Source organism: Benincasa hispida, chromosome 11 (assembly GCF_027475165.1).
Source record: "Benincasa hispida cultivar pf3 chromosome 11, pf3_genome.v1.1, whole genome shotgun sequence".
In the NCBI taxonomy this organism is placed as follows: domain Eukaryota; kingdom Viridiplantae; phylum Streptophyta; class Magnoliopsida; order Cucurbitales; family Cucurbitaceae; genus Benincasa; species Benincasa hispida.
The window spans coordinates 44546215-44572030 of NC_143488.1; the positions used below are offsets into that span (position 1 = coordinate 44546215).

At 32.8% G+C, this 25816-nt stretch overlaps 2 protein-coding genes across 3 annotated transcripts; both read left to right on the forward strand.

The window, feature by feature from the left end:
* Positions 1-12221: 12221 nt before the first annotated feature.
* On the forward strand, positions 12222-17101 carry LOC120091471 (Zinc knuckle (CCHC-type) family protein). Its single transcript, XM_039049511.2, has 6 exons — positions 12222-12488; positions 13450-13780; positions 14771-15218; positions 15603-15901; positions 16070-16441; positions 16664-17101. Exons 2-5 carry the CDS (start codon positions 13478-13480, stop codon positions 16415-16417), a joined length of 1398 nt encoding a protein of 465 aa, XP_038905439.1. The 5' UTR covers positions 12222-12488; positions 13450-13477; the 3' UTR covers positions 16418-16441; positions 16664-17101.
* Positions 17102-19908: 2807 nt separating this feature from the next.
* LOC120089897 (uncharacterized) lies at positions 19909-24133 on the forward strand. 2 transcript variants are annotated; one of them, XM_039047332.2, is made up of 5 exons: positions 19945-20305; positions 20972-21633; positions 21807-21945; positions 22035-22130; positions 23894-24133. In XM_039047332.2, exons 2-4 carry the CDS (start codon positions 21078-21080, stop codon positions 22108-22110), a joined length of 771 nt encoding a protein of 256 aa, XP_038903260.2. In that variant the 5' UTR covers positions 19945-20305; positions 20972-21077; the 3' UTR covers positions 22111-22130; positions 23894-24133. The 2 variants fall into 2 exon arrangements, with proteins under 2 accessions (XP_090162875.1, XP_038903260.2); XM_090306749.1 differs by lacking the exon at positions 23894-24133 and having other exon boundaries at positions 19909-20305; positions 22035-22343.
* The last annotated feature ends 1683 nt before the right edge of the window (positions 24134-25816 follow it).

Here is a 25816-nt window from a genome sequence, read left to right on the forward strand (position 1 = left end):
ACATCTAACTCCTTAAGTACCACTGATTTCTCTAATGAACATAGGTCATAGTCCTACTATGACTGAGTCATCTCTTCCAAAGAGAGGTTGTTGCCACTATGTTCAAGATTCGGAATCAGTGCTTAAGGGAGCAATCTATCTACTTACCCCTGCTTCGGGGAAGGAGTGAATTTCATCTCGTGTAACTGAGTTCCCAGATCCCTAATCAGACAAATCTCCAAAAAGGTAGACTTGTTGAGTTGGCAATCTGGCCACTCTCACTCATACTAATCAAAGGGCCGCCCTCAAAGGTAAGAGTTTCCTAAACACTCAAGATTAAGGTAATGTCACCTATGGTATTTAGATGAGATGTAAGTTTCAAGTATCAACGGCGTTATATAAAGAGACTATTCATCTTGTGGTCTGGTCTTATACAAACTCTTTGTATAGGATAGCCCCGCTCGCATATCTCCACATGAATGATCAGGATCAGACCATCTGTAGTAGTTCACAATACTTGTAAACCTCTATAAAGGCATGATCCTTATACTACATCCTTATATTAAGATAAGGTATCCCTCCTATATCCTTATACTACAAGCCTTTTAGGTTATCACTTAAGGCATGATCCACTTGTATATCTCATATACATGCTTAAGTTTACATACAATAACCATAGATCTTTGTTTATTGGATAAGAGTAAATGCAAAATAAAATAACTCTTATTTTATTCATAACAATGTGTACAATGTTTACAAACTACGAGACTCTGGGAGAATTAGGACACCAATCCCAACACGCTTATCTCGACGGTTCTAATTTATAAAGACCGTTGGGAGCTAAAACTTTTTCCAACGGTGCAAACACACAGTCGGGTTAAATGAATATAGCCTGACGGTGACACTAATTTGTCACCATCAGGAGATATTTAGCTCCCAACGGTCTTTATAAATTAGGACCATTGGGGGTTGGCCGCTTATCCCGACGATTTTGTTTAGGGTCAGCAAGAAAGCCTCATCCTCCATCCGTCGAGGTAACTTTTTTTTTCCTTACAACACGACTTTTAGACTGTCGGGGAAGGTTTTGCCAACGAAGCTTTCCCGACAATTTGACTAACTATTATGGAACTATCGAGAAAGGTTTGGCTAATGATTTTTTGGACTAGGTCTTCAGCGTCAAGAAATGCCCAAATTATTGAAGTGAGTAGAGATGCTCATCTCTTTCTCAATAAGACATGAAAGAGATATACAATAGAACTTTGGCCACTTTGGTGTCAAGGTGATGAAGGAACTCTTTCCGGTCAAAATCTGATTGAAACATCCAAAAGACTTATTGGCCTTTTCTTATTATTGGAAAAGTTATGGGTTTTGTCAACGAATGAACTGAGCTAAAACCCATAAGGCTTTAGGTAGTCGAAAAACCTAGAAGACTTGATTGGCCTTTTTCTGTTTACTTTTTTTTTTCTATTTTCTTTTTTAAGATATATTTTTAGATTCAATTGGATTTTTTTATTTTTTTATTTATTTTTTGCTATTTGAAGAGAGAGAGGGGAAGGAAGAAAGTAACTTAGGAATGAGTGAATATATATATATATATATATAATATTTTTTTCCCAAGAAGGCGTGAAAGGTGGAGAGTAGAGGTGTGCATTGGTTGGCGTTGTCGATTTTGGGAGAAGACGGACACCAAAAATCGACCAAAAAAGTATGTGAATCCGACCGATGGTCGGTCGGTTTGATTGGTCTTGTATTTTTTTTTTTTAAAAAAAAAGCAAAACCAAGGTGAATGAAGAGGATATATGAATCGATGAAGTGTTATTGCTAAGTTAACATAATTTGAATTTTTTTTTTTAATTTGAATCAATAATTTTTTAATGAAAAAACATCAATCATGCCGTGGGTTTAGAAATTAGGCAACATAAAAAAGAAAATAATAAATCAATACTAAGCCAGTAGACTTGGGCTTGGCTTGATGGTTTGGGCTTGCTTTTATACTTACTCTTTAAAAAAAATTTAGAAAAAAAACTATATATATATATATATCAGTTGGTCGATCGATTTTCCAAATTTTTTATATGAAAATCGAAAATCAATCGACTGACCTCGATTTTTGGTACCTTTATGCACACCCCTAGTAAAGAGAAATAATAAGAGAGAAGAGAAAATATAGGGATTTTGGAGGGGAGAGAGAAAGAATAAGGGAGGAGAGAAATTATAGGGATTCCTTGGAGGGGAGAGAAAGGAGAACAAAAGAGAAACAAAGAAAAGAGGAAAAAAATCCAACTAATATATAAAATAATAAAAAGAATTAGTAAAACTTCCATCTCATTGAAAATTTGTCCATTCACTATCCCATGTCACTTTTCTATTAGTCAATTAACGGTCAAATTAATTTAGGGACCATTTCGAAATATTTTCTAACCTTCGAACACTAAAGTGTTTATTTTGAAACTTCGAGGACCAAATAGACACTAAGCTCAAACCTCGGGAACCAAAGGTGCATTTTACCCTATATTCTTTTATAATATTTTTTAAACCGAATTAGTAATAGTTAATATAAAATAACTATTATTTTTCCTCACCCAACTTCCAAAATTTTTGTAAATGTTTTTCAATGACTTTTTAACTTTACACAACGTGCATTGCAGTATGTACTAGTTTTAACAAAAATAAGGAGTGCATAAATCTCTATGTACTCAATAATTTCAATAAATAAAGCTTTATACAAAAATAAATTTGATAAATGCTAGAAATTTGTTCTATCTTTCTGTTAAAGATTGTTATCATCTAGTATAACGTATGAGAGTCCAAGTTATGCATAAATGGTAGCGATACAATCTTCTAAATCTGTAATTGCTGATATGGTTACATCATTAATGCATTCAATTGTCAAGGACCGTAAAATGGAACCTCTAAATGTAGAAGTTGGAAGATGAGAATGTGATTGCTTCTCAAAGTATATGATCTTTTTTTCAAAAAATTCATGAGAAAAGAGAGGCCCACATATCTGGCGTTAATGGCGTAGCTAAACAACAAAAGTAAGCATATGAACAACATCGATAGTTGTAGACAATAAAAGAAAAAGTTTTTCGAAACTGTGCTAATGGTGGTCAAGGATAAGGTATTAGTTTCAGTGGGAGACATTGAGTCCATATGAGAAAGATGGAACCCCTGTACCTCTTTAGGGGAATGTATGAGTCAATGATAATGGTAAACGTGAAGTTTCTTTGGCAACAATTTATTCCAAGTAAGATGCTTGAGGGGATGAGTGTATCTCAGCACTTAAACAAGATGAAGAAGATTTAAAATGAAATTTGAGCGATGATAGTCAAAATGTCGTATACAAAAGAGTGACATTGTTGGGAAGTCCGCTTCAGGCATTTGAGTCTTTGACCCACCTTCTCACGAGAAACTCCTCCATGCTTTATGATTGATCTAACCATTTTCTTTAGGCAAAATTGGAAAAAGATTTGAACAACAGTCTGAAAAGAATAATGATGCACAAAAGAATATGTTTTTTTTTTTTAAAAAAAAAAGAATAAGCACAAAGTGAGTGTAGAAGGACCTGAAAAACATTGAATGTTGGTCCTGCAAGAAAGAAAGATCATTTGAGTTTTGAGTGCCCATAAAAGAAGGGTAAAGTGGAAAAAAAAAAAGCCAAGATGATTTTTTCTTTTTTCTTTTTTCTTTTCTTAAAATGTAGTGTTGGTCATTACATTGGCTTTGTTTTCCAACATTTTAGATAGTTGGTGGATCGAGTCCTCACTGAAAGACAAATTTGATACATATATGATTGAAGAATTAGATTCTTCATATATGGGCAATGACACGTCAATTGTAATCAGAGGCCGAGGCAATGTGTAATTACAGTTGGAAAACGAGAAGATCTTACTAACAATAAAAAAAGAAATACGATGTTTTTTCTTTAGGGTTTATTCAAACTTTGTTAGAAGTGGATCTCATAAAGTATAGAAGAGTGTTGGTATTGAAAATGTGTGGGTATTTAGAAAAAAGAAAACCTAAAAATTTATAGGATTTTTTTTTGTTAATAAAATAGGTACTCGAAAAAAACAAAGGCATCTATCTATTAATAATAATTAAAGGGCTTTTTTATAAACTCGATAGTGAAGGGATTTGATGAGACAACGATCCAGGTTGTTTAACCCTATAGCCCCATTTTAGAAGCGTGTTTAAACAATACTTTTCAATACCTATCCTTTCGCTTAAAAAAGGTTCGAGAGACCTACTTGCCATGTGGCAAGAGGCCATTGGCCAAAAAAGTCGTGATAAGATCTCAAAAGAAATAAGAGCATTCAAATCGGGAGATTGAATAATTTTGCCTAAATTTATAAACTTCAACAAAAAAAAAATAAAAACCCTATTTATTTATTTCGCAAAATATCAATTTATACCTCTAAATTTTAGGGGTTATTGTACCAATTTAAACCATGAACCTTTATTAATACATCAATGTACACCTCAATTACATTTTATTTGGGAAAACATCATATAAAATTTATAATTTTATTAATTATACTCCTTAAATTTTCATAAATGAATCAATATAGACTTTTTGATATAATTTATTTTGAAAATCATGTGTGCATTTACTTTAATTGTCTATTTTGTTAAATCGATACTTGAAGAAGTCTACATATGTTTGAGAGTTAGTGCATGGATGATTTTGAAAGATGATCTTAGTGAATGCTCTAAAGATTAAATTAGGAGTTTAATTTATACAAATTATAAGTTTCACACAATATTGGTTGGACAGAATCTAGAGGAAGATGTAAATTGATAAATTTACAAAAACACAAGGTTTTAATTGATACAACTCCAAGGTTTATGGGTATAAATTTTATCTTTGCCCTTTCATTTGTCTATAAAAAGTTTATCAATTTCACATCGTACATATGTTTTAAAATTGATCGACCAAATGTATATGGATAATAAGAATAGAATTTAATATGGTTTAGTGTAAGTGTACACTGTTAAAAAGTAAACTTGAAAGTATTTCAAGTATCATATCCCAAGAGACTAATTGTGTTTCAATTCGTTCTAAGACAATACTAACAATTCATACAGGTGGTAACAAGTGAAAATAAGTGAGATGTTGGTTTGTTGAATAATAAAGCAAACAATAGATGACAACCAGGATTTACAGTCAAGAGTTTCAACCTGTAGGCTTTATGCGTTGAGTTATGTGGTTGCATCAAGTTGGTATCAACCCAACATGGACAAAAAAGAAATACTCTTATCCAATCTTGTTCACAAGTTCCTTTAGGAGCCTAAGTAGCTATCTTATATTCTTATTGGTGTACATATCTTATGTCTAATGTTACATGATAACCTATGTCTAGATTCTTAGTCCCATTTCTTTAATTTTGTGATTCTCGTCTTTATCTTAACATTCTCAGTATTAAGACTTGACTAACATGCTAAATTAAATGGTTGGGTAACTAAATAAGATAATGACATACTCAACAAAGGAGATAGAGAGACCAATATGATTCGATGCATTAGAATTCACTTAAGTCATATTGTCTAGGGTATCTACATGAACGAATCTCTTAGATAATTAGCCCTAACTAAAGAAGAATGAATAAACTTCATTGATGCAAAAGCCATGAGTTATAAATGTCAACTTCTAAGAATAAAAGTAAAGAAAAGAAAAAACAACAAAGCAAAGAAATAAACAAGTGCTGAAAAATAGTAACAGAAACTCATAAGATCATAACCTCCCTCTCTAAGTCTCTCTAGGACGGATTCAACTTTTTTCAAGGAAGATTCCTCACTCTACACAGGTAGAGGTGACCTAGAATTATTGTTATTCATGAGAATCTTGTTCTTGAAGAATTTCTATATGTAGCTTGTGAGATCTCTTCTAAGGAAGGGAAATTATTGAATATGAGCCTTCCAATCCTTTATATAGGCAAAAGTTGAAAAATGATTGTGGACCAAAAAATCAACAAGTTTGAACGACTGGGTGCGGTTTGACAAAATTAGGGTTTTGATGCAGATGCATCATTGTTCATTTTATGCAAAAACAGTAAGAACATCTGTAAAAGTTTATAAAATCCTTCAAAATAGTAAAAACTAACTTAAGCAATTAAAAGACACGCGTTTGCTCATTTTACTCATTTAGTGCCATTGTAGGGTCGAAATATCATATAAAAAAGTCCTTTTTCTACTAAAGAAAAACAACAAAACATATATCAAAATCATGTACTTTTTAATATTTATCACAAATTTACTGTTGCTATAATGTGAATATTAGATATGTTTTTCCCATCCAAATTTTGGCATTAACAGTTGACACCGTATGTGGAGACGAGAGTGATCTATCAATATAAAATTTTGCAAAATTCAGAAAATCAAAGCTACGATAATCTGGCGATCCAATGAAGACAAAAATTTTGTTGGTAAAAGGTATGGGCGAATTAAATCCCCATAATCCAAAATCGAAGGATAGCATGGGTAAATTAGATCCCATGTCTCCAAACCAATAAAAAAATTTAGATCATAACAAAAAGGGAAAAAGAAAAAAGAAGGAAAAAAAAAAGAAAGCCCTAAAGTTCACATATTTCCATCTCCTCTCTCACGCTTGTAATAGGTAGCAGTTACGACTACTGTTCATATTGTCTGATGACAACCATTCCAAGTAGAGATGTCCATTTAACTTGCGGGGTCCGCTCCATCCCCTTGGAGAAGATTTTTTTTCCATTGACTAAACGGGAATTACATTTCCTGGCCCCGACCCCGTCTCTGTCCACGGCCCGCCCCGACAAATATATATATTCAACTAACTAACATATGACATATATATAATAACACATATCCATCATACATATAGTACCATATATATATATATATATTACAAAATTGATGTTACATCAACAATTACTCATTTTTTTACTTTTCTATCTCAACTTTTTTATGCTTTAATACATTTTTAAGATATGTATCTTTCATGACCATGAATGTTATAATGTTTAAGTTGAAGGCTAAACTTGTAATATTTAAAATTTAGTAATTATGAGATTAAATTTTTACGTATATCTTTAAAAAGAATACATTGGAAATGACCCATTTGATAAATAAATTTTCATTAAGGTTGAGCATAAATAGTTTAAAAGTGGTTAAAAAATAATAAATAATAAAAAAAGAAATGGAATTTTTTTCCTGCGGAGAACCCAGTCACGCGAATTCCCACCGTGGAAACCCCGCCCTGATCCCGTGGGAAATCTCGCGGAGATGGAGATTGAAATAGTTCCCGTCTCGACTCTGTGAACATCTCTAATTCCAAGTACATTTTGGGCAAGCAACAAGTCAGGGTGCACAAAGAAAACCACACTCCAACGATCACCGAACTTTGGCAACGCCATTGACGTTCTCCATTGTCATTTTTCAGTTCACCAACATCGTCAATAACCACGAGCAGCCGTGGGTGTTTTCTACTTCAGCAAGTGACATCGTCTTCTCTATGGACACATCTCCTTCTCTCCGACCAAAATCACATGATCAAGCGAAAGCAGCGACACAAGGAGTGCCCAAAGTTCCCTTCCCTCCATAACAATCATAAACAACTTCTCACCTCAGCTTTGACTAAAATTATTCAGCAAACGCACTTTTTGGAAGACTTTACACACAACAAAATGGATTCTATTGAGCAATTCGACGAAATTAAACCACACACAAAATCTTCACTAATAAACCCAAATGGTGAAAACCTTTTTCCACCCAGATTACCATACTTGGCACAATTCGAGAAACTAGAAACTATTCTTGCTCCTTCATTTGCACCAAATTTGGTATACTAACCCCTTCACAATATAATTCAAGTTTAGGCTTGATAGTGGCATATGGGTCGTTAACCCAATTATTTGTTAATCCCATCCTAGGCATCGGGTGGACTGTGGTTAATTAATAGCATCAGTCCATCGGCTACTATCGAAGGATTTGGATCAACCATAAGATTGGCGAAAAGCCCTTCCATGTTGAATCGCAAAACTGTAAAAAACAAGATATGTTTTACTCTCACGCCAGTTTACTTATATCTCAAATTATTAATTAACTCAAGTGCCATGAAGTATTTGTAGAAAAATTTGTTATATCTCAAGACAATGTGATGTGCTTATATAATAAAATATTTGGATGCACGAGACTATATGAAATCTTCTTCGACTAGTAATTATTCATGGAAGAACAAATTATTATGGAAAACCTAATTAATGCTCAAACAATTTTCTAAGTGAAAATATTTGCTAAAAAACTAAGGGTTGTGGACCACTTTAGATGGACTAAGGACACATGCCTAAGCCTATCGCAAAAGATAGATAAGTTGACCCAGTTAAGTGTAGGGAGAAGAAAACTAAGGAATTGGCTAAATACGATGACGATCTAACCAATATTCTTGATTAGACTTGTCTTAGAAAGGATTATCCGAAGGGACAAAAAAATAAAGTTCGTATGTATATGCTCTTCATGAAAAGATGGATACAACATAAATTTTGCACTCAACATTGTTTAATTGTGGTAGATGCATGCCAAATTAGTTGGGTCTTTAAAAAAAAGATGGGCTAGAAATTCTAGGCACGACCAAAGATCCGAGAATGATCTTAAAGTAGCCAAGTTCAATATGACAATACCAGCAGTAACAAGGTCGATATGTCATAAAATAGGATTTGGAACCACCAAAGAAGCAATGAAAACTAAACTCCCAAGTTCATGTCGAGAGGCCCAACTTACAAACAGTCGGTCCACAATATCCCAACTTGGGAGTGGGGCTATGTTGTGGGTGAATTTATACTCGATGAAATAAGCCAAGAATCAAGAAAATGAAATATAAGAAAAGATAAAATAATATTTTATCCTAACTTGTTTAGGATTATGAAAAACTCATATCTTAATCCTAGTAGGATTAAGATAAATCCTGGATCAAATCTCCTATAAATAAATGGCTTGTTTTTAAATATAGAAAAATTAACCAAAATATTTACAAAATATAGCAAAATTTTAGAACTATCAATGATAGACGTTGATAGACACTAATAAACTTCTATCAATGTCTATCAACGTCTATCATTGATAGTTCTAAAATTTTACTATATCTTGTAAATATTTTCAACAGTTTTACCATTTGAAATAATTTTCCTAAATAAATCATTATAACTCAATTAATAAATCTTAAATTTAGTCCCTCGGTTCAAATTTTACCGAAATTTGCTAAATAATGATAATAATTTTCATGCTAACAAATATGTATGTGAACATGTTTTCAAACATTTAGTGAAAACGCTAATAAATAAGGATTTTTTTATTAAAAAAAATCAATAATAACCTAGCATTGGCATCGGGGAAAATTTTAAGATTTATTGAAGTATAGAGATTAAAATTGAACAATTGAAAACACAAAAACTAAGATTGAACACACATCAAAGTATAGGGACCAAAATGGTGTTTTAACTTAAAATTTATCAGTAATTAAATTCAAGTATTATTCTTTTTATCACATTCTTTCAAAAACACCAAAAAACTATATTTAAAGAAATTTAAACATTTGTATAAGAATAATAGTCAAGAGAGTTTAAATGAACAATAATAATAATAGGAATTGAAAAAGGGAAACATCAATAGACTCGTCTCTTTGAATTTAGTCATAATTTGGATGTTTCTCCCCTATGTTCAATTTGTTTCTAGAAATTGATTTAACATGCTATTTTTGTGTGCTCCAAGGCAAAAGAACATTTGGTGAAACATAATACTTGATTTTTGGAAGGAGAGAACCCATCGAGTTTATGCTCAAAAGATGTCATGTGGGTTAAATCTCTTAAATAATATGTCCATAATAGGTGTATTCTTCATGTTTGATGCTTTGTGCCTCGTCAGATAGAGGTCATGGGTTGTGGCATAGTTGTTGGAACTAGTTCAACCTTTGTAAACGTGGCTATGTTCTGTTTTCATGAGACTCTTATACTCTATCTATGTGGAAGTTGTTGGGGTTTGTACCCTAAAGTCTTATGTCCTGTAATTTGTAAACAACTTTGTAAGAACATTTTTGATGTATAATATATATGATATTTACTTCACTTATTGACTTTACACATTTAGATGTTTTTTATTTTACCACAAACCAATAAACTTAATATCCCTGGTTGTCTTTATGTAACTTAAACATGTATGTAGTGACATACAAGTGGATCGTGTCTTAAGCGACAACCAAAATAGTCTGTAGTATATGGATATAGGAGGGAAACCTTATCCTAGTAACACTACGGACGCGACCCACTTTGTGGAATTATTACAAGTGTTGTAACTTGTCACATCCTATACAAAGAGTTTGTATAAGACCTGACCTCGAAGTGTTAATGTCTCATCATATAACTCCGTTCATGACTAAGACTTCACTTCACTAGGATGACTATAGTTAACACGATCTCAATCCTAAGTGAGTTGGAAACTCCTGCCATTGAGGGTGGTCCTTTGATTTGCATGGGTGCGAGTGGTCAGAGCGCCGACTCAAATCTACTACTTTGGGGATTAGTCTGATTTTGGAGTTGGGAACTTAGCTTCACAAGATGGAGTTCACTCCTTCCTCAAAGCAGGGTTAAGTAGATAGATTGCTCTCTTAAGGGCTGATCCTAGGGTTTGAACGATGTGGCGCCATACACCTTCTCATAATTCGAGAGGTGTTCACATATAGTAGGACTATGTTGTATTGTTCATTAGAGGGATCAGTGGTATTTAAGGAGGAAGATGTAGCTACATGGGTAAAACGATAAATTGACCTACTGTAATTACGAGCATCTGTGAAGGGTTATCGTACTGATGATTGATTATATCCAATGGACATAGAAATATATCTATGCAATAAGAGTTCAATTGTCGGTCTTTAGTGGAATGCCTGGCAGTTAACGGATGGTGGATATCATGACTAAAGAGTTTAGTTAGCTATTCACGTACCATTGGAGCTTCAAGCCATAAGTCCATAAGGTTCCCTTGGTAGCTTGGAAACAAGTTGAGAGTCAGTTTTTGGGTTCAAATTGACAAGAGAGAGTTCGATTATATATGATATAATTGAACTAATTAATTTTATATGATATAATTAACTTTATGTATGAGATACATTAATTTGGAGGAAATTGGATATAAATATGATTTATATCTGGTGAAGGAAAAATACTATAATCAATTTATGATATTAATTTATATGTTATGAATATGATGTGATCACATTCATTGGACGGTTAAAAGGAAAATGGGGCCGCGTCTCTTTTTTTTTTAATAACGGATGAGTGAGTTGAAAGATCACTTTGAGACGCATAAATAGCTCACGTTGAGTTAAGCATGAGATGCGCGGACATTGTGTTAAAAAGTGTGTCATCGCTTAGAAAATCGGTGCATATACGATAGTGCCTGCACGATCGCTTACCTATACGATATTGCTAAGCGATCGTTTACTGATTACACCCGTGCATGCTATTTACTAAACGATCGTTTATTTTTTCCTAAGCTATTGCTTAGCTCTCGATATTTACTAAACGATCGTATAGACGATCGCTTACCTTTTTCCTACATGATCGTATACTTCACCTAAACGATCAAGCATCTTGTTTATATGATAGACAAGCTCATCTCCCACTTGCTTGATTGTTGTATACGATTTCTCTTCCTCCTCCCTCTACCAAATCCGAACAAAGCCCACACTTTGGATTCTCACTCCAAGAATACTGAGGGCTCTGAAATGGTATGATCTACTTCTGCTCGTAGAAGAAGTCTTCAACTGGTATGATCTCTCGATCTCTTTAGCATTATGAATGTATTTTAGTATGTTTAAACGTATATGTGGTAATTCTGTCATAATGAATTGGAAAGATCTGCTTTTGCTCGTAGGTACTCTTGAATAAGAGTTCCTTCCGAAGCTATTGCTGTTTATCAGGGGTTTTTGTCTGGTCTAAAGATGGAGATTCAACACATAGTTTTATTGGATTGTTAATACTATTATCAACATAATAAACTAGGTAATATAAGTAATTAATGAGGTCTGTATTATTATTGACAATATTCTCAAGCTTATCTAGTTTTCTTCGAGACTGTGTTCAAACATATCCTTTAGAAGGTCAGTGATACAAGTCATTATTTAGCTCATCGTAACTTAGATAAAAAGTTAAAGTCGCGTGGTTTCTTGATGTTCATCAATGGTTAAATTCTTTGCACTCGAGGGATATTCCTTTTCTTGTAGCATAGGGTGATTTCTAAAAAGTCTTCCTTATGTTCTAGCTCTAACAAACAAATACTCATTTCACACCCTTCTTGTGGGTGGAGTCAAATGTCAATACCCTAATTCACAGGGGCATATAGGTAATTTATCTAGTACCATCTAACCGTTCAAACCCTATCGGACTCTCTGGTTTTATTCCGCGGCAGTTCGAGCCATAAAGCTCAAGACCTTCTACCTCTCCTCCGGCAGCAGCCTCCGCCTCCGGCAGCTTCTTCACTCCGGCGAAAAGGTATTTATCATTTCCCCTTGTTTATTTCATCTTAAACTTCGTTCTTCCTCTTCTATCGTCAGCTTCTACATTCCGTTCTTGAGGTATATCGCTTCCTTTCGCTTTTCTCTTCTCCGTTTCTCTTCTCCGTTTCTCTTTCCCTCTTCTGATTTCCTCTCCTCCTCCAGCTTTTGCCCGAATATCTTTTCCTCTCAGTAACAATTCCTCATCAATTGATTCTGCTCTTCACCTCTCCTCCTTCTTTGTTGCCCTGGTATTATTTCGTTCTGATCTCTATTAGTCTCTTTATCCCTCTCCTACAAACCTTTCTTTTCGTCCCCGCGTTGTTCTTTGTATGTTTTCGATTTTGCCTCAATCACAAGTTCATTATTCGTGGTAGTTGACTGTATGTGTTGATATTTGATGCTGCGACATTTCGTCTTTGTTTTGATTTTTTTCCTAATTCAAGTGTGCAATGTTTTACTCCGGCGACGATGTACGCCACACACTCTCTCTCTTTCGCCTTCTGCCGGTTAAAGTAGAGCTGTGGCGTCGGAAGTTTGGGTTGCTAGTGGAAATGAAAACATTTCCCAAGTAATTATTCTTAAGAGTTAACTTAACCTTATATCTAAACCTGAATGTTAGAATTAGGATATGGGTAACTGGATGATGGGACACCCAATGGGTTTTTTCTTCTCCTGGTTTATTTCCTTCTCTCTAAAAACGATACTGTTAGCTTTTATGTGCATCTAATACAACTGAGGGTTATGAATGTCACTTCCTTGATTATGGCACGTAATTACATCAAACATTTGCTTCATCCCCGTCTAATACAAGATGTTTAATTTTATTTTGTTCTTTTTCCAATTCAAGGAACTTTTAGTCTGAAATGGGCATTTCTCTCTTTCTGTGATACGCCTAACTTGCCGGTTGCTAATTTGCTGGACATTGATTAGTGGTGGTTTGTGGTGATGAAATGCAGAAACTCAACTGAATTTGCTCTTCTTGTGATGGCAAATTCACCAGACGTGGATGCAGATGATGACTTTAGTGAACTCTACAAGGAGTACACAGGCCCCCCACGATCGACTACTGTCGTTTCACAAGAGAAGACGAATACAAATAAAAGGTCTCATGCTGGTTCTGATGAGGAGGTTGAACCTCGTGATCCCAATGCTGTGCCAACCGATTTTACCAGCCGAGAAGCCAAGGTTTGGGAGGCCAAGTCAAAAGCTACAGAGAGGAATTGGAAGAAGAGAAAAGAGGAAGAAATGATTTGCAAAATATGTGGTGAATCAGGCCATTTCACTCAGGTATTATGGGTTTGTAAAATTTTGATTGGTCTCGTGAAGTTATTGCATATAAATTTTTCACAGCTAGAGAGATACGAGTTCTGTTGTATAATGTCACGTGTATCAGGCAGTTTGTTTTGTTCTCCTACCGGGTGTTTTTCCATTTCTTCCTAGCTGATACTTAACTAACATATGAACTCTCATAAATGTGATTATACGACTGCCATGTTATTCACCAAACAAACCTTTACCTTATCTTGAGGTAGAATGCAGGACATAGCTGATTCACAACTATGGAGGCCCCAAGTAGTCTCATGGTTTTTAAACTGCACCTGATCTAAGTTAGCACTTTTATCCCACTTGATATCCCATTCTATTGAGGCTGTAAGTGCAAAATTGCAAAAAGCTCAATTAAAAAAAAAAAAAAAAAAAAAAGAAAGAAAGAAAGAAAGAAAAAAAACTAATTGGGAGTCAATAGTGGAAGCCAAGGTACTTTTTATATTCACAATTTCACGTCAATGACGTGTCTTCAAAAAGAAAAAAGGTTATCAAACATTTTCACTGGATGACTGGTTAGAATGTCTCTAATTGTTGGTAGAGTATCTGTAATGATTAGGCATAGAAGCATTATCTTCACTGAAGCATGGTTTTCCATCAAATTCATACTTACATGCATACAGAATCCAATTAATAGGGAGCAAGGATGAGAGAGAAAAGGGGGAGGTGGGGAGTATTTACGATATACAATAAAACCTCCACGAGCATTGTGTAGTAATTGAAAGTTATCTCTCTCATGCACACACATATTACACGTGTGTGGTGCATACAATGGGATTATTTGGTGCTTTATGAATGGTTTTTATAGAAGGATAGTTTTCTTACAAGAAGTAGACCTACTGAAACTTATTTATTTGCTTTAAAATCATAACTCTTTCTTCACATAAAAGTAGAATTCAAGCGGATTATCACTATTTTAACTAATGCTACTTTCCAATTTTTGTTTATTCATAGGGATGCCCCTCAACCTTGGGATCAAATCGTAAGTCTCAAGATTTTTTTGAAAGGGTACCAGCCAGGGATAAACATGTGAGAGCAATTTTCACTGATAGAGTTGTACAGAAAATTGAAAAGGATGTTGGTTGTAAGATCAAGATGGATGAAAAATTCATAATTGTCAGTGGCAAGGACAGGTTAATTTTGGTGAAGGGAGTGGATGCTGTCCACAAACTAATTAAGGAGGAAGGCGATCAAAAGGGTTCTTCTAGTTCTCATATGAGTAGATCCAGGTCACCTGATCGAAGCCCTGTTGGTTCAAGATCACAACGTTCTGATGTTCATAGATCACATTCTGGTCCTACAAATTCTTCACAATTTCAACCTAGGTTTAGCAGACAGGAGAAGGTTGTCGAAAACCGTGTTCGTGATGATCTGCAGAAATATTCAAGGAGCTCGGTTCAAGGTAGGAAAAGCATAGGATATGTTTACGGCATCAATAGAAAGCTGGTAATTCTATGTTGTAGCTTGTAGTTATCTTTGTTTCTCCATCCTTTTATAAATATTTTGTCTGTCTTCTTAATAATGTTATTTGTTGCTTATATTTGTTTGCAGCACAAGGTAAGTTCTTCTGTTCAAGCTTATATATGCGACTCTGAAGTAATTTTCAGTGATAGGATCTGAATTGGTCAGATTGTCTTCAAAACAAAATAAATTTATGAACGGGCACCCGGGTTGTTTTTCCTCCTATGGTTTCTTCGTATGATTTTACGATGATCATGTTGAATTTGACCACAACATATACTAGCGTTAATCTATTATTAACATTGCCTCTTCATCTATTTTGAAGCTTATGGCAATGACAGAGTTAGAGGTCGTTCAAGCCACTCAAAGTCTCCAGCTCATCCGCCTTATTCTGGTGGCTCGCTCAGTTCATATGATAGTTATCAGAACAAGAGTGCATATGGTAGAACTGAAGGATGGGATAATGAGAGAAGAGGATCTGATTTGCAATCTAGTCGTCAGTTTGAGTATCCAGCTTTTCCCCAATCTCTTGAAGAATTGGAGATGGAGTATAAAAGGGAAGCAATTGAACTTGGAAAGATTCGAGATAAAGAAGAAGATGAAGAAAATTATAAACACCGTGAGGTATGGATCTCCTTTCAATTGAATCATTCATCAAACGGCACCTGGTGTATATTTCCATTTTCTATGTTGAGATTTTCCTTCCATTTGGATCTCTTTACACGATGAAATTCCTACTCTTCGTTATTTTGATACCAAGTTTGTGCTTTTTACTTATTGTTCTATAAAAAGACTATAAGGGAGATGAGAGAGAGCTACACGAAGAAATTGACTCATGTGAGGGGCACACATGCAAAGCAGTGGGATGAGTTTCTTCAACTTGATGCCCAAAGGCGTCAGCAACAAGTGCACCAGCAAATGGCCGCTTCAGGTTTTGCTGGTTATAAGCAGCATAACTATTCGGAATATGAAGGTGGCTCAGTCAATTCCCATTATGAAGGGGCTAATTTAGCAGCCCTCGACTCAAGGAGCAAGTATCAAAATCATATGGAGAATTATCCTTCAAGACCTCATGGTAATTTTGGGGAGTTTCAACGTCAGAGGCGTGATGATTACGAGAATGCTTTCAAAAGATACTAATTTGTTTAACCAGGAAGTAAGTTGGTAAGTAGTCTAACCCTTCAGCCAAATTGAAAGGATTTTAGTCATCTTCATCTTTTTGGTTTGGCTGTATGATTCGCAATACATAATCTCCATTCCCAATTTCATAATTACTCCGACCCCATGTCCATTAGAAGGTTATTTTGGCGTTCCATTTGAAATTTTAATTTACAGCAAATGACCGCTTAGCCAGCAATAGCTTTAATTTCATTCCAAAATTTTCAGGATTCAGATCCATCTTGGGTAGGCATAATGCATGGAGGAACGTCTAATGAAAGGTAAGTATGTATCTTATGGTCTTGGACCGATTAGCATTCGTAGTAGCCTACTTCCAGTTGTTTTTATAGTTAAGCTTGGATAGTTCAGCTGGTTCGGAACTTGTTGTAAAGAGCAGCATGGAATGTCATCTTGGATTTATTAGTCAGATGAAGTTCTCATGAACGGTTGAGATTTTGAATTAGTTATAAATTGATACCATGGCAAACTTTTCTTTCTATGACCATATTTAAACAGTCATCCAGTGTCATGGAAGCTTAGGATAGTTGACCGGTTATTAAGTTCACTAACTGGTTATTACGACTATCTGGACTCGGAAGCGTTGGATATTTTACTAGTTGATATGATTATAAATCGGTAATGACTGACATTTACTGATTATGTTAATATACTTCTCTGAAACTGTAAACTCTTTCCCAGAATCCCACAATCATAACCCAGGAAACTATAGGTATGGTTCATGCCCAAGGTTTTGTGATTCATGTGTTTTTGGCTGGGAAATGAATGGATTTTGCTCTAGTAGAAGGGGGAATCTTCCTGTCTTTAATGTTACGTATTGTCTTATTTTGGCTTTCTTATTCGTATGGAATAGGAATGCCATAGAAAGTTATAGGTTTTGCTTAGTTTTTAATCTTTAGAAATATGACTATTTTACGACGTTGAATTTTTATTTCCTCAGAGCTGATTAATTTGAAGAAATGCTTCTTGAAAAGTAGGAAGTAGGTGTAAGTTGAACATTTGGTTTACAGGACATTGATTAAGATGCTAGTTGAAGCTAGTGGAAAATATTAGGTTAAAATATCATTTTGGTCCCTTTGAAATTTGTTCAATTCTAGTATCTGTATTTTCAATTGTCTAATTCTAGACCCCATACTTCTAATAAATCCTAAACACAGTCTATCAAAAGTTAGCTTTTACTGAAATTGATTAAACAATAATAATAATTTTCATGCAAAGTATATAATATGGGAATATCTTTTAAAATTTATAGTTAGTAAAAATGTTAACAGGTAACAAAAAGTTTTTTAAACTATCATCATCAACAGTGGGATTAAAATGATATTTTAACCCAAAAAAAAAAAAAAATTTGCAGTGATTAAACTTTGAACATTGTAACTTATTCGCATAGTGAGGAATGTTGGTGTACTAGAAGTTTGGGTAAAGTCCTCTCTGAATGATAATTTGTTAAGCGTCTTGTAGTTAAGAATAATAATGGGTTTTGTTGAGCTTCTCCATTTGGTGGTCAAGGATGAGCCTCAATTTGATTTGTTCAATTTAGATGTTTACGACTAGAGATATTGAATTCTTTTCTGGGTGTGTCTGATTATTATATTTCCCTTTATAAAAGAAAAAGCAAGGAAGTGGGGAGAAATGACATTAACATTTTGGAGCATTCACTTGATCATAGTACTAGGAAATGGTATCCTAGGACGATACCTTACTTTGGAAAACTTAGAAAGGTATTTCTATTATTGAAAGATCCATGTGTTTTATTCTTATTCCATGAGGTCAAATTGTGTATGATTGAACTCATCATTGCCACGTTAAAGTCGAACTTTATTGTTTTTTATTGATCATAGAATGTCTACTTTGTATCATATCTAAAGGATTCTTGGGTTCATTTCAATTCAAATACAAGCTTGATTGCCCTTCAAAGTTGAAAAATACTTGCAGAGTTTTGTCTAAGGAAATACATTGAGAAATAGTAAATTTATAGAATTTTTTTAATGTGAGTTTGCGTTCCCACTCTCTATTGTGGAATTTATTCCTCTTACATTGTTCCTTTTTCTGACAACAGTCAGATTTTCTTAAATATATCGTAAAATGTCAAATTGAGGAAGAAAATAACAACATTTTAGGTTTCGTCTGATAATTATTTTATTTTTGAAAATTAAGTCTATAAATATTATTTTATCTCTAATTTTCTTTCTTTATTATCTACTTTTCATCTATGGTTTTAAAAAACAAGTTAATTTTTTAGAACAAAAATTTTTTTAAAAGTTTTTGTTTTTAAAATTTGATTAAGAATTCAACAATTGTACTTAAAAAAGATGCAAATTATTATAAGAAATGTGGACTAAATAAGTTTAACTTTCAAACACAAAAATAAAAAGTCAAATAGTTACTAAAGAGAGTCTTAGCTATCACATCTTGTACTTCTACCCGCTATTTGCAAAGTTTTGAAGAAAAAAAGAAAAACATTGGAATTTCGAAGTGGTTTTGGTTTGAGGTCCTTGAATGGTATTGATCAAATTTCACCATAGCCAATGCTATTTTGAATAATGTTTCAAACTTTAGGATTACTTTTTCATATATTGTTATTATTAATCACATACAAAGAAGGTTTTGTATAGCTGACTCCCATAACAACCAAAGTCAAGGGACCCACTAATACATATAGTAAGGACACTGTTTTTATTATAATGCGACGTGGTTACCTTTTTCAAAGCAAATGATTGACATTATTATAAACACATTTCATTCTTTTGTCTTATCTTTATATAATCATAAATCAATCTCTACATTAGTGGATAAAATAACCGTTTAAAATTTTACTCCCACGTTTCTCGAATTTAGAAATGTCATTGTTTTTGTCAATTTTAACCTAACAAAAAAAGAGAAAAAAAGTACGTGCTATTGTCTTAAGTTCGAAAGTTCATTTCTTTGAGATATGTAAGTTCAAGATGATGTTCATCTTAAAACCTAAGTTTAATCTTAATTAATTAATTAGAAAAAAGATTAAACTTCATAGGAAAGAAAACCCTAGAACTTTTTATTTATTTTAATGGTAATCTATTTTTATTTTATTTTATTTTTAAAGTCACGATATCACAACACTCTTAAATTAGAAATTCATTAAAATGTTTGACGAAAGTTAAGACTAAAAATGGTGTGCTAGTGACCTGAAATGAAAAGTGAGATCCAAACATTGCTATATAACTCAATGACTGCATGCGTTTTAGGAAAAAACTTTTAGGTGTGTGATAATTCATTTTTTTTAAAGTTAAAAAGTTATTTTTTTGGTGTGTATAGAGAAAGAGAGCATATGACTTAGGTTAGGGTAATATTTCAATTTTTGGACACACATATATATATTGCAATTTTGTCAAAAAAAGAAAAAAAAATAAATTTTTGGACACACATATACATTTTGTCAACATTCAACAAAGCTCTAGCTCACGCTTTCAAGAAATAGTAAGTATTTCCCTTCTCGAATTGATTAGAGATTTATTTATATGAATCATTGTTAGATGAAGAGAAGCCTTCATAATGTTTTTTGTTATTCAATAATTGGAAATACGACGAAATGAACTATTTTTAGAATGTACAAATGCTCTTTAAGCGCCGCACCTCACGATTTCAGATCTGAAATTTTCTTTCCATTTCGATTCTGTCTCAAATTTTTTCTCTCATTTCACGATCTGGGTTCTCTCTCTTTCATCGTTTTCGTTCTCCAAGTCACTCGTTCCCTCTGTTTTTATTTGTTTTTGTTCCCCAAATCTCCTTCTCAGCTTTGTTGTTCGATCTCTTCATGGAATCTAGCTTGAAAATGGCGGAAATGGCTTCTTCTTATTGATTTACTGTTTGTCGGTGAGTTATTCTCTCTCCCGTGAGGGTAAAATAACAATGATAATCGAAAAAAACTGTCGAATCCCCTACCCTTTTCCTGTTACTGCAAGTTTATCTTCATTTTAATGAGTATGGTGTTTTCATTGTATGCTCTGTTGTTTTGTTTGAATGAAATCAGATGAAGAAAAGGCCTCCAGTCGTTATTTGATTCAATTTCTGCTTTTCATTTGTCATTTGTGGAATAGAACTGAAAAAGGGTTGTTGTTAGTTGGGGGGAAGTGGGGGGCGTTTATTTGATTCAATTTCTTCTCTTCATTTGTGCACATAAGCACATATCATACGAAATTTTAGAAAAGTTGAGAAGCCAAAATATCAAGATTTAGTTCATGAAGTTATTGCATGACCTCTTTCGTGGCCTTATTTAACTTCAGATTTAGGCATTGTGGTTAATACTGTCAATGGAATTTAATTAAGTTTGTGTGTGTAAGTGACTAATGGATAATGGGCATGTCATAAGAACATTCTTGAATGTTGTTATGGCATGGGAGGACAAGGATGTTATCGAAACTTTGTAAAGTTTAAAGAATAAATGGAATGAACAAAATGCTCAAAGTTTATGGTTACAATTTGAGCTGTATAAAAATCTGATGTAAAGTTGTTTTGGGTTTATTTTTTCTTCTATAAAAGGGTTCTCCAGAGTGTTAAGAAGATGAGAAGAAAAGAAGGCCCTTTTGATTCAGGATCCTGGTAGAATGATTGCTCTGTGCTGAAATGGAAAGTAAAACCTCTTTAGATGGGTGGTTTAGATTGTATGGCTACAAAAGATAGAGATTTTGAAATAGATCTTGAAGGTGGTGGTAATACCAGCGAAGATGATTTGAGCAGTGAAACTGACTCAACATCAAAAAGACATGCTAGAAAAACTTTTAACAGGCTTCGGAGTGGGTTTCTGAGTTCTGATGGATCTATAAGTCGAAGTGGTAGCTTTGCTTCCAGTAGTAATTCCACCAAGCTTGTTAAGCTTGGTGTCGATGAGAATGTGGAGTTGTCGATGGACAGTTCAGATGGAGAAAAGAGGAGAGAATTTGGGGCTTTTGCAGAGAAGAAGAACGTGAAAGGGAAGATTGGAAAAGTTCACAAGCCACCACGACCTCCGAGGGGTCCATCGTTGGATGCTGCTGACAGGATCTTTGTTAAAGAGATGACTGAGTTAGCCGTGAAAAAGCGTGCCACAGTTGAGAGAATAAAAGCTTTGAAGAAGATGAAAGCTGAGAAAGCATCTTCATTCAACAGCAGCTTACCTGCCTTATTTATCACGCTGCTTTTCTTTGTAGTCATCATCTTTCAAGGTATGGGATAGTGAAATTTATACTTTTCCCCACATTTTGATACTGCCATGGCTATTAGAAACAGTGCACTGATAGTAAAAACCTTATCAATAAGCTCTCAAATTGACATTGTGAGTAAAGGAGGATAGTTATGAAGCATTATTTATGCTCATTTTTTTAAAAATGCCTTGTAGGAATGAGTGCTAAAGGTAGCACAATGGTATCGATGTCGGATTCTCCTGCCCCTTCCGTCGGTGGAAGTGCAGGCTTGATTGTTCAACATTCGTTTCAATCTTCCCCCGATGTTAACGAACCTCAATCCCACATTCTCAAGTCAGCGTAGCTCAATCTTTCCACTGTTCGTTGTCTTAATCGCTTTATTATTGTGTGCCATTCATCTTAAATCCATTGTTCTGATGCAGTTTTGCAGGAAAGCAAACTTCTGACCCTAATGCCATACGAGAAGCGAGGTCGGTGGAAGAGTTGAAGAACCACTAAAGTTTAGTGTCAATAATCTGGTAAATCATCGCCATCTCCTTTAGACTGAAATTTTCATACCATATAATTTGATTTAAGGCTTCAGATCGTGTTGGTATCTGTAAATATGCAAAGGTCTCTACCTTCCTCCAATGGTCTTTTGCTAGGCACTTCATGTACAGAGAGTTCGCATATTATTGATCCATATTTTACTTTTTTTTTTTTTTTCCTATAATCAAATTGGCATTATTTCAGATGAATTGTTTCATTAGATTAGTCGAGGGAGGGGCGTGTAAGCTGGTTCATGAGAAAAATAAAAAGGTGTCTAGACTCGCAACATACTTGAATCCAATTAAAAGGCAAGAACAAGTAGTTTTTCCATTAAAAAAAGGGAAAAAAGGTACTCATAATTTATTTTTTTTAAAAAAAACAGACTGAGGAAGAACATTGAACATGGCTGGTAGGTAACCTACAAATATTTCATGTTTTTAGATGTGTTTGATAGTAAATTCATAAATTGAATTATAGTTTAAGCAATTTAAAATGTGTTTGATATTATTTTTTTTAGACTATAGAATTAGTTGTATTTTTTTTAAAGTACAATAGGAGATGGGAGGATTAAAACTATATCTATATGATCGTTGAGCTATATTCGCTTTGGTAAAACTAGTTGGAGTTATCAACTAAATATTAATTTGAATATAAACTATTATTAATTAATTTATAGACATATTTTATGTTCATTTTTTTTATATAATCATTATTTTGTAATATTATATAATTCATAATATATTATATAATACATATTTTAATTAAAAAATGATTTGAGTTTATAATATGAATACTACCTTTCTAAATGTTCTAATTTCTTTTAATATAATTTTACATTTTATTTTCTTGCATGAAAATTATTATTACTATTCAATCAATTTTGATAAAAATTAATTTTGAAAAATTAAATTAAGATATTTTAAAAATATAGAGACTAAAATTGAATAAACTTAATAGTATGAGAATCAAAATAGTATCTTTTAACTTAAAACTATATTCTTGAACACTCAAAAAGTGAATCATACTTCAACATTATTTCCCAATAAATGGATATTAATACTTAAAAGATAATTGTATAGTTAACTTAAAATTTAAAGATAATTGTATAGTTAACTTAAAATTTAGGTCCAAAATAAAACCTTTTCACTTTTTAAAACTCAAGTATTTTCATATTTTGATTGGGACAATTGATTTAAATGAAATATTGTTGAAAATAATATAGCAAAATGACATTGTTTGACTATGACATTTTAGTATATTTGTAAATATTTTGGTTCATTTTATTATATTTAAAAACAATTGTGTCATTATCGACAAAAAATATTACAATGACCAAAGGTTGTCAAAAATCTCCGCGGGTTCCCGTCTCGATTAGGGCGACGAATCCTTAATTTGACTAGGGATGGGGTCAAACGAGGGACAAAAAATTGGTCCCCGATCGGAGACGGGGACGATATCTCCGCCCCAAATTTTTTTTTAATAATTTTAATATATATAAAAAACAGGAACTTAGCTACTGTATTATTTTTTTAATTTGTTTTAACTTTTTTTTAGAATTTATTTCATAATATAATTATCTTAAACTTTTTATTAAATCTAAAATGTTTTTTAGTTATTAATTAATAAAATAAAATAATAATAATATTACTTTGTTATATAAAATGTTTAAAATTTGAATATAAATACCAACTCTTAATTTATTTAAATAAAAAATAATTGAATATAAAAATATAAATGGGGAACTTTCTCGTAGGATATGATTCTTGAATGGAGATTCCTCGACTCCGACTCTCCAAAATGAGGAATGGGGTGGGGATGCGGATTATAAATCCCCAAGAAGACAGGTATGGGTACGAGAAGTACATCTCCGACCCCGTGGTCACACAAAATCTTTTTTAGATTTTAGTGTTGGAAAAATATAAGAAATATCTAATTAATTAGATATTTTTTATTACACTGTTATGCAATCCCAATGTCATCAAATATCAGATATATATATATATATATATATATAATTGAGAAATTTATAAAAAAAATACTTAAATTAGAAAAGAATTTTTACCTTTCTAAATAAGTTTAGAAATTTATTATTAACTTTTCTGTCCTTGTTAGTTATATTTTGTCAACATCTCGATATCAATTTGCATATTATTTCAACGAAAAATAGGAAAATTCTTATAAATAAAAAAATCTAAAAAATATTTACATTTTATAGTAAAAAGTTTCAAAAGTACCATATCTTTTTAAAGAGTAAATATTTTTAAATATTTTTTTATATTTAAAAAGACTCCGAAAAATATTGTCGTGTTAATAAAAAATTACTTTAGTTGTCATCGGTTAGTGAGAAAAAAATCTCTCTCTCTCTCTTTTTTTTTTTTTTTTAATTTTATTCTTTTATTAATATTGTTTTCAATTTTGCTTTGGAATTTAAATTGCATTACGTACTGTAAACTTGTTATAATTATCTTATGTTTGTTTTTTTGGAGACACTTCTGTTTATTTTAATGCATATTATATACTAAATTTAATTTCAAGTAAAAAGCAATAAATGTGAAATAGTTTTTTTTGCTCTTTTAAAAATTAATAAATAGAAACAATTAGTAAACATATTTATATTCTAATCCTAAAAAAAGATGGAATAAGCAACGAAAAATAAGTTAACAAGAAACTATAAGGAACAAAAAAAAAAAAAAAAAAAAGACCTTACCGGATGAGCCCATATTTTCAAATTTATAGTTGTAAGGTGGAGCAATCGAATATGTGACTTCGAAGTTGATTATATAAACACTATATCAAGTGAACTCTGCTGATACATTTTCAAGATTTAAAACACTTTAAAAGCAAACAAATATTGAGAGAATTAAATGTAAAGTAAAATGATGAAGCTCTAAGTTGTGGAGGAAAAACCTCTATTCGTAACTGTAATAGATTGATAAAAGTTATCAAACTCATCTTGACTACTCTCACAAAGACAACCAATCGGGCTTCTAAGCCCTTTATTATGAAATTTCATTCCGCATGTCAATTGATATTTCTACATATTCATATATTCGACAATGACGTAATGAGTGAATCTAACATTTTTATTATATCATATATTAATTTAAATGTATATTTTTGAGTTTTTTTTTTTGTTTTTGTAACTTTTCTAGATATATCCATTGACATCTACATTTTATCAATATTTTCATTAACGTTTTCGTATAATTGAGACATTTTAATCTTGGTTCTATATTTAATTATAGGTTTAAATACTACTTCGATCCTTATACTTTTGGTTTTGGTTCATTTTCTTTTTAAAGGTATTGTAATTAAAGTGTGGGGTGGGGGAATCGAACCTCAAACCTCGGGGTCGTATGAACACTATGCCAGTTTTGGTTCATTTTGATCCTTCTATCTTTAAAATGTTTATTTCATCCCTATACTTTTCAATTTTTGTTCATTTTGATCTCTCTCTACTTTCAAAATGTTAATTTTGATCTTTGTACTTTCAACTTTGGTTCACATTTTGGTCATTGAACTTTCAAAAAGTGACCATTTTGATTCTTTAAAAATGAAAAAGCAGGACCAAAATAATCACTTTTTAAATGTATAAGGACCAAAATGAACCAAAGTTAGAAGTACTAAGGAACAAAATGAACATTTTCTAAAGTGTAGGAATTGAAATGAACATTCT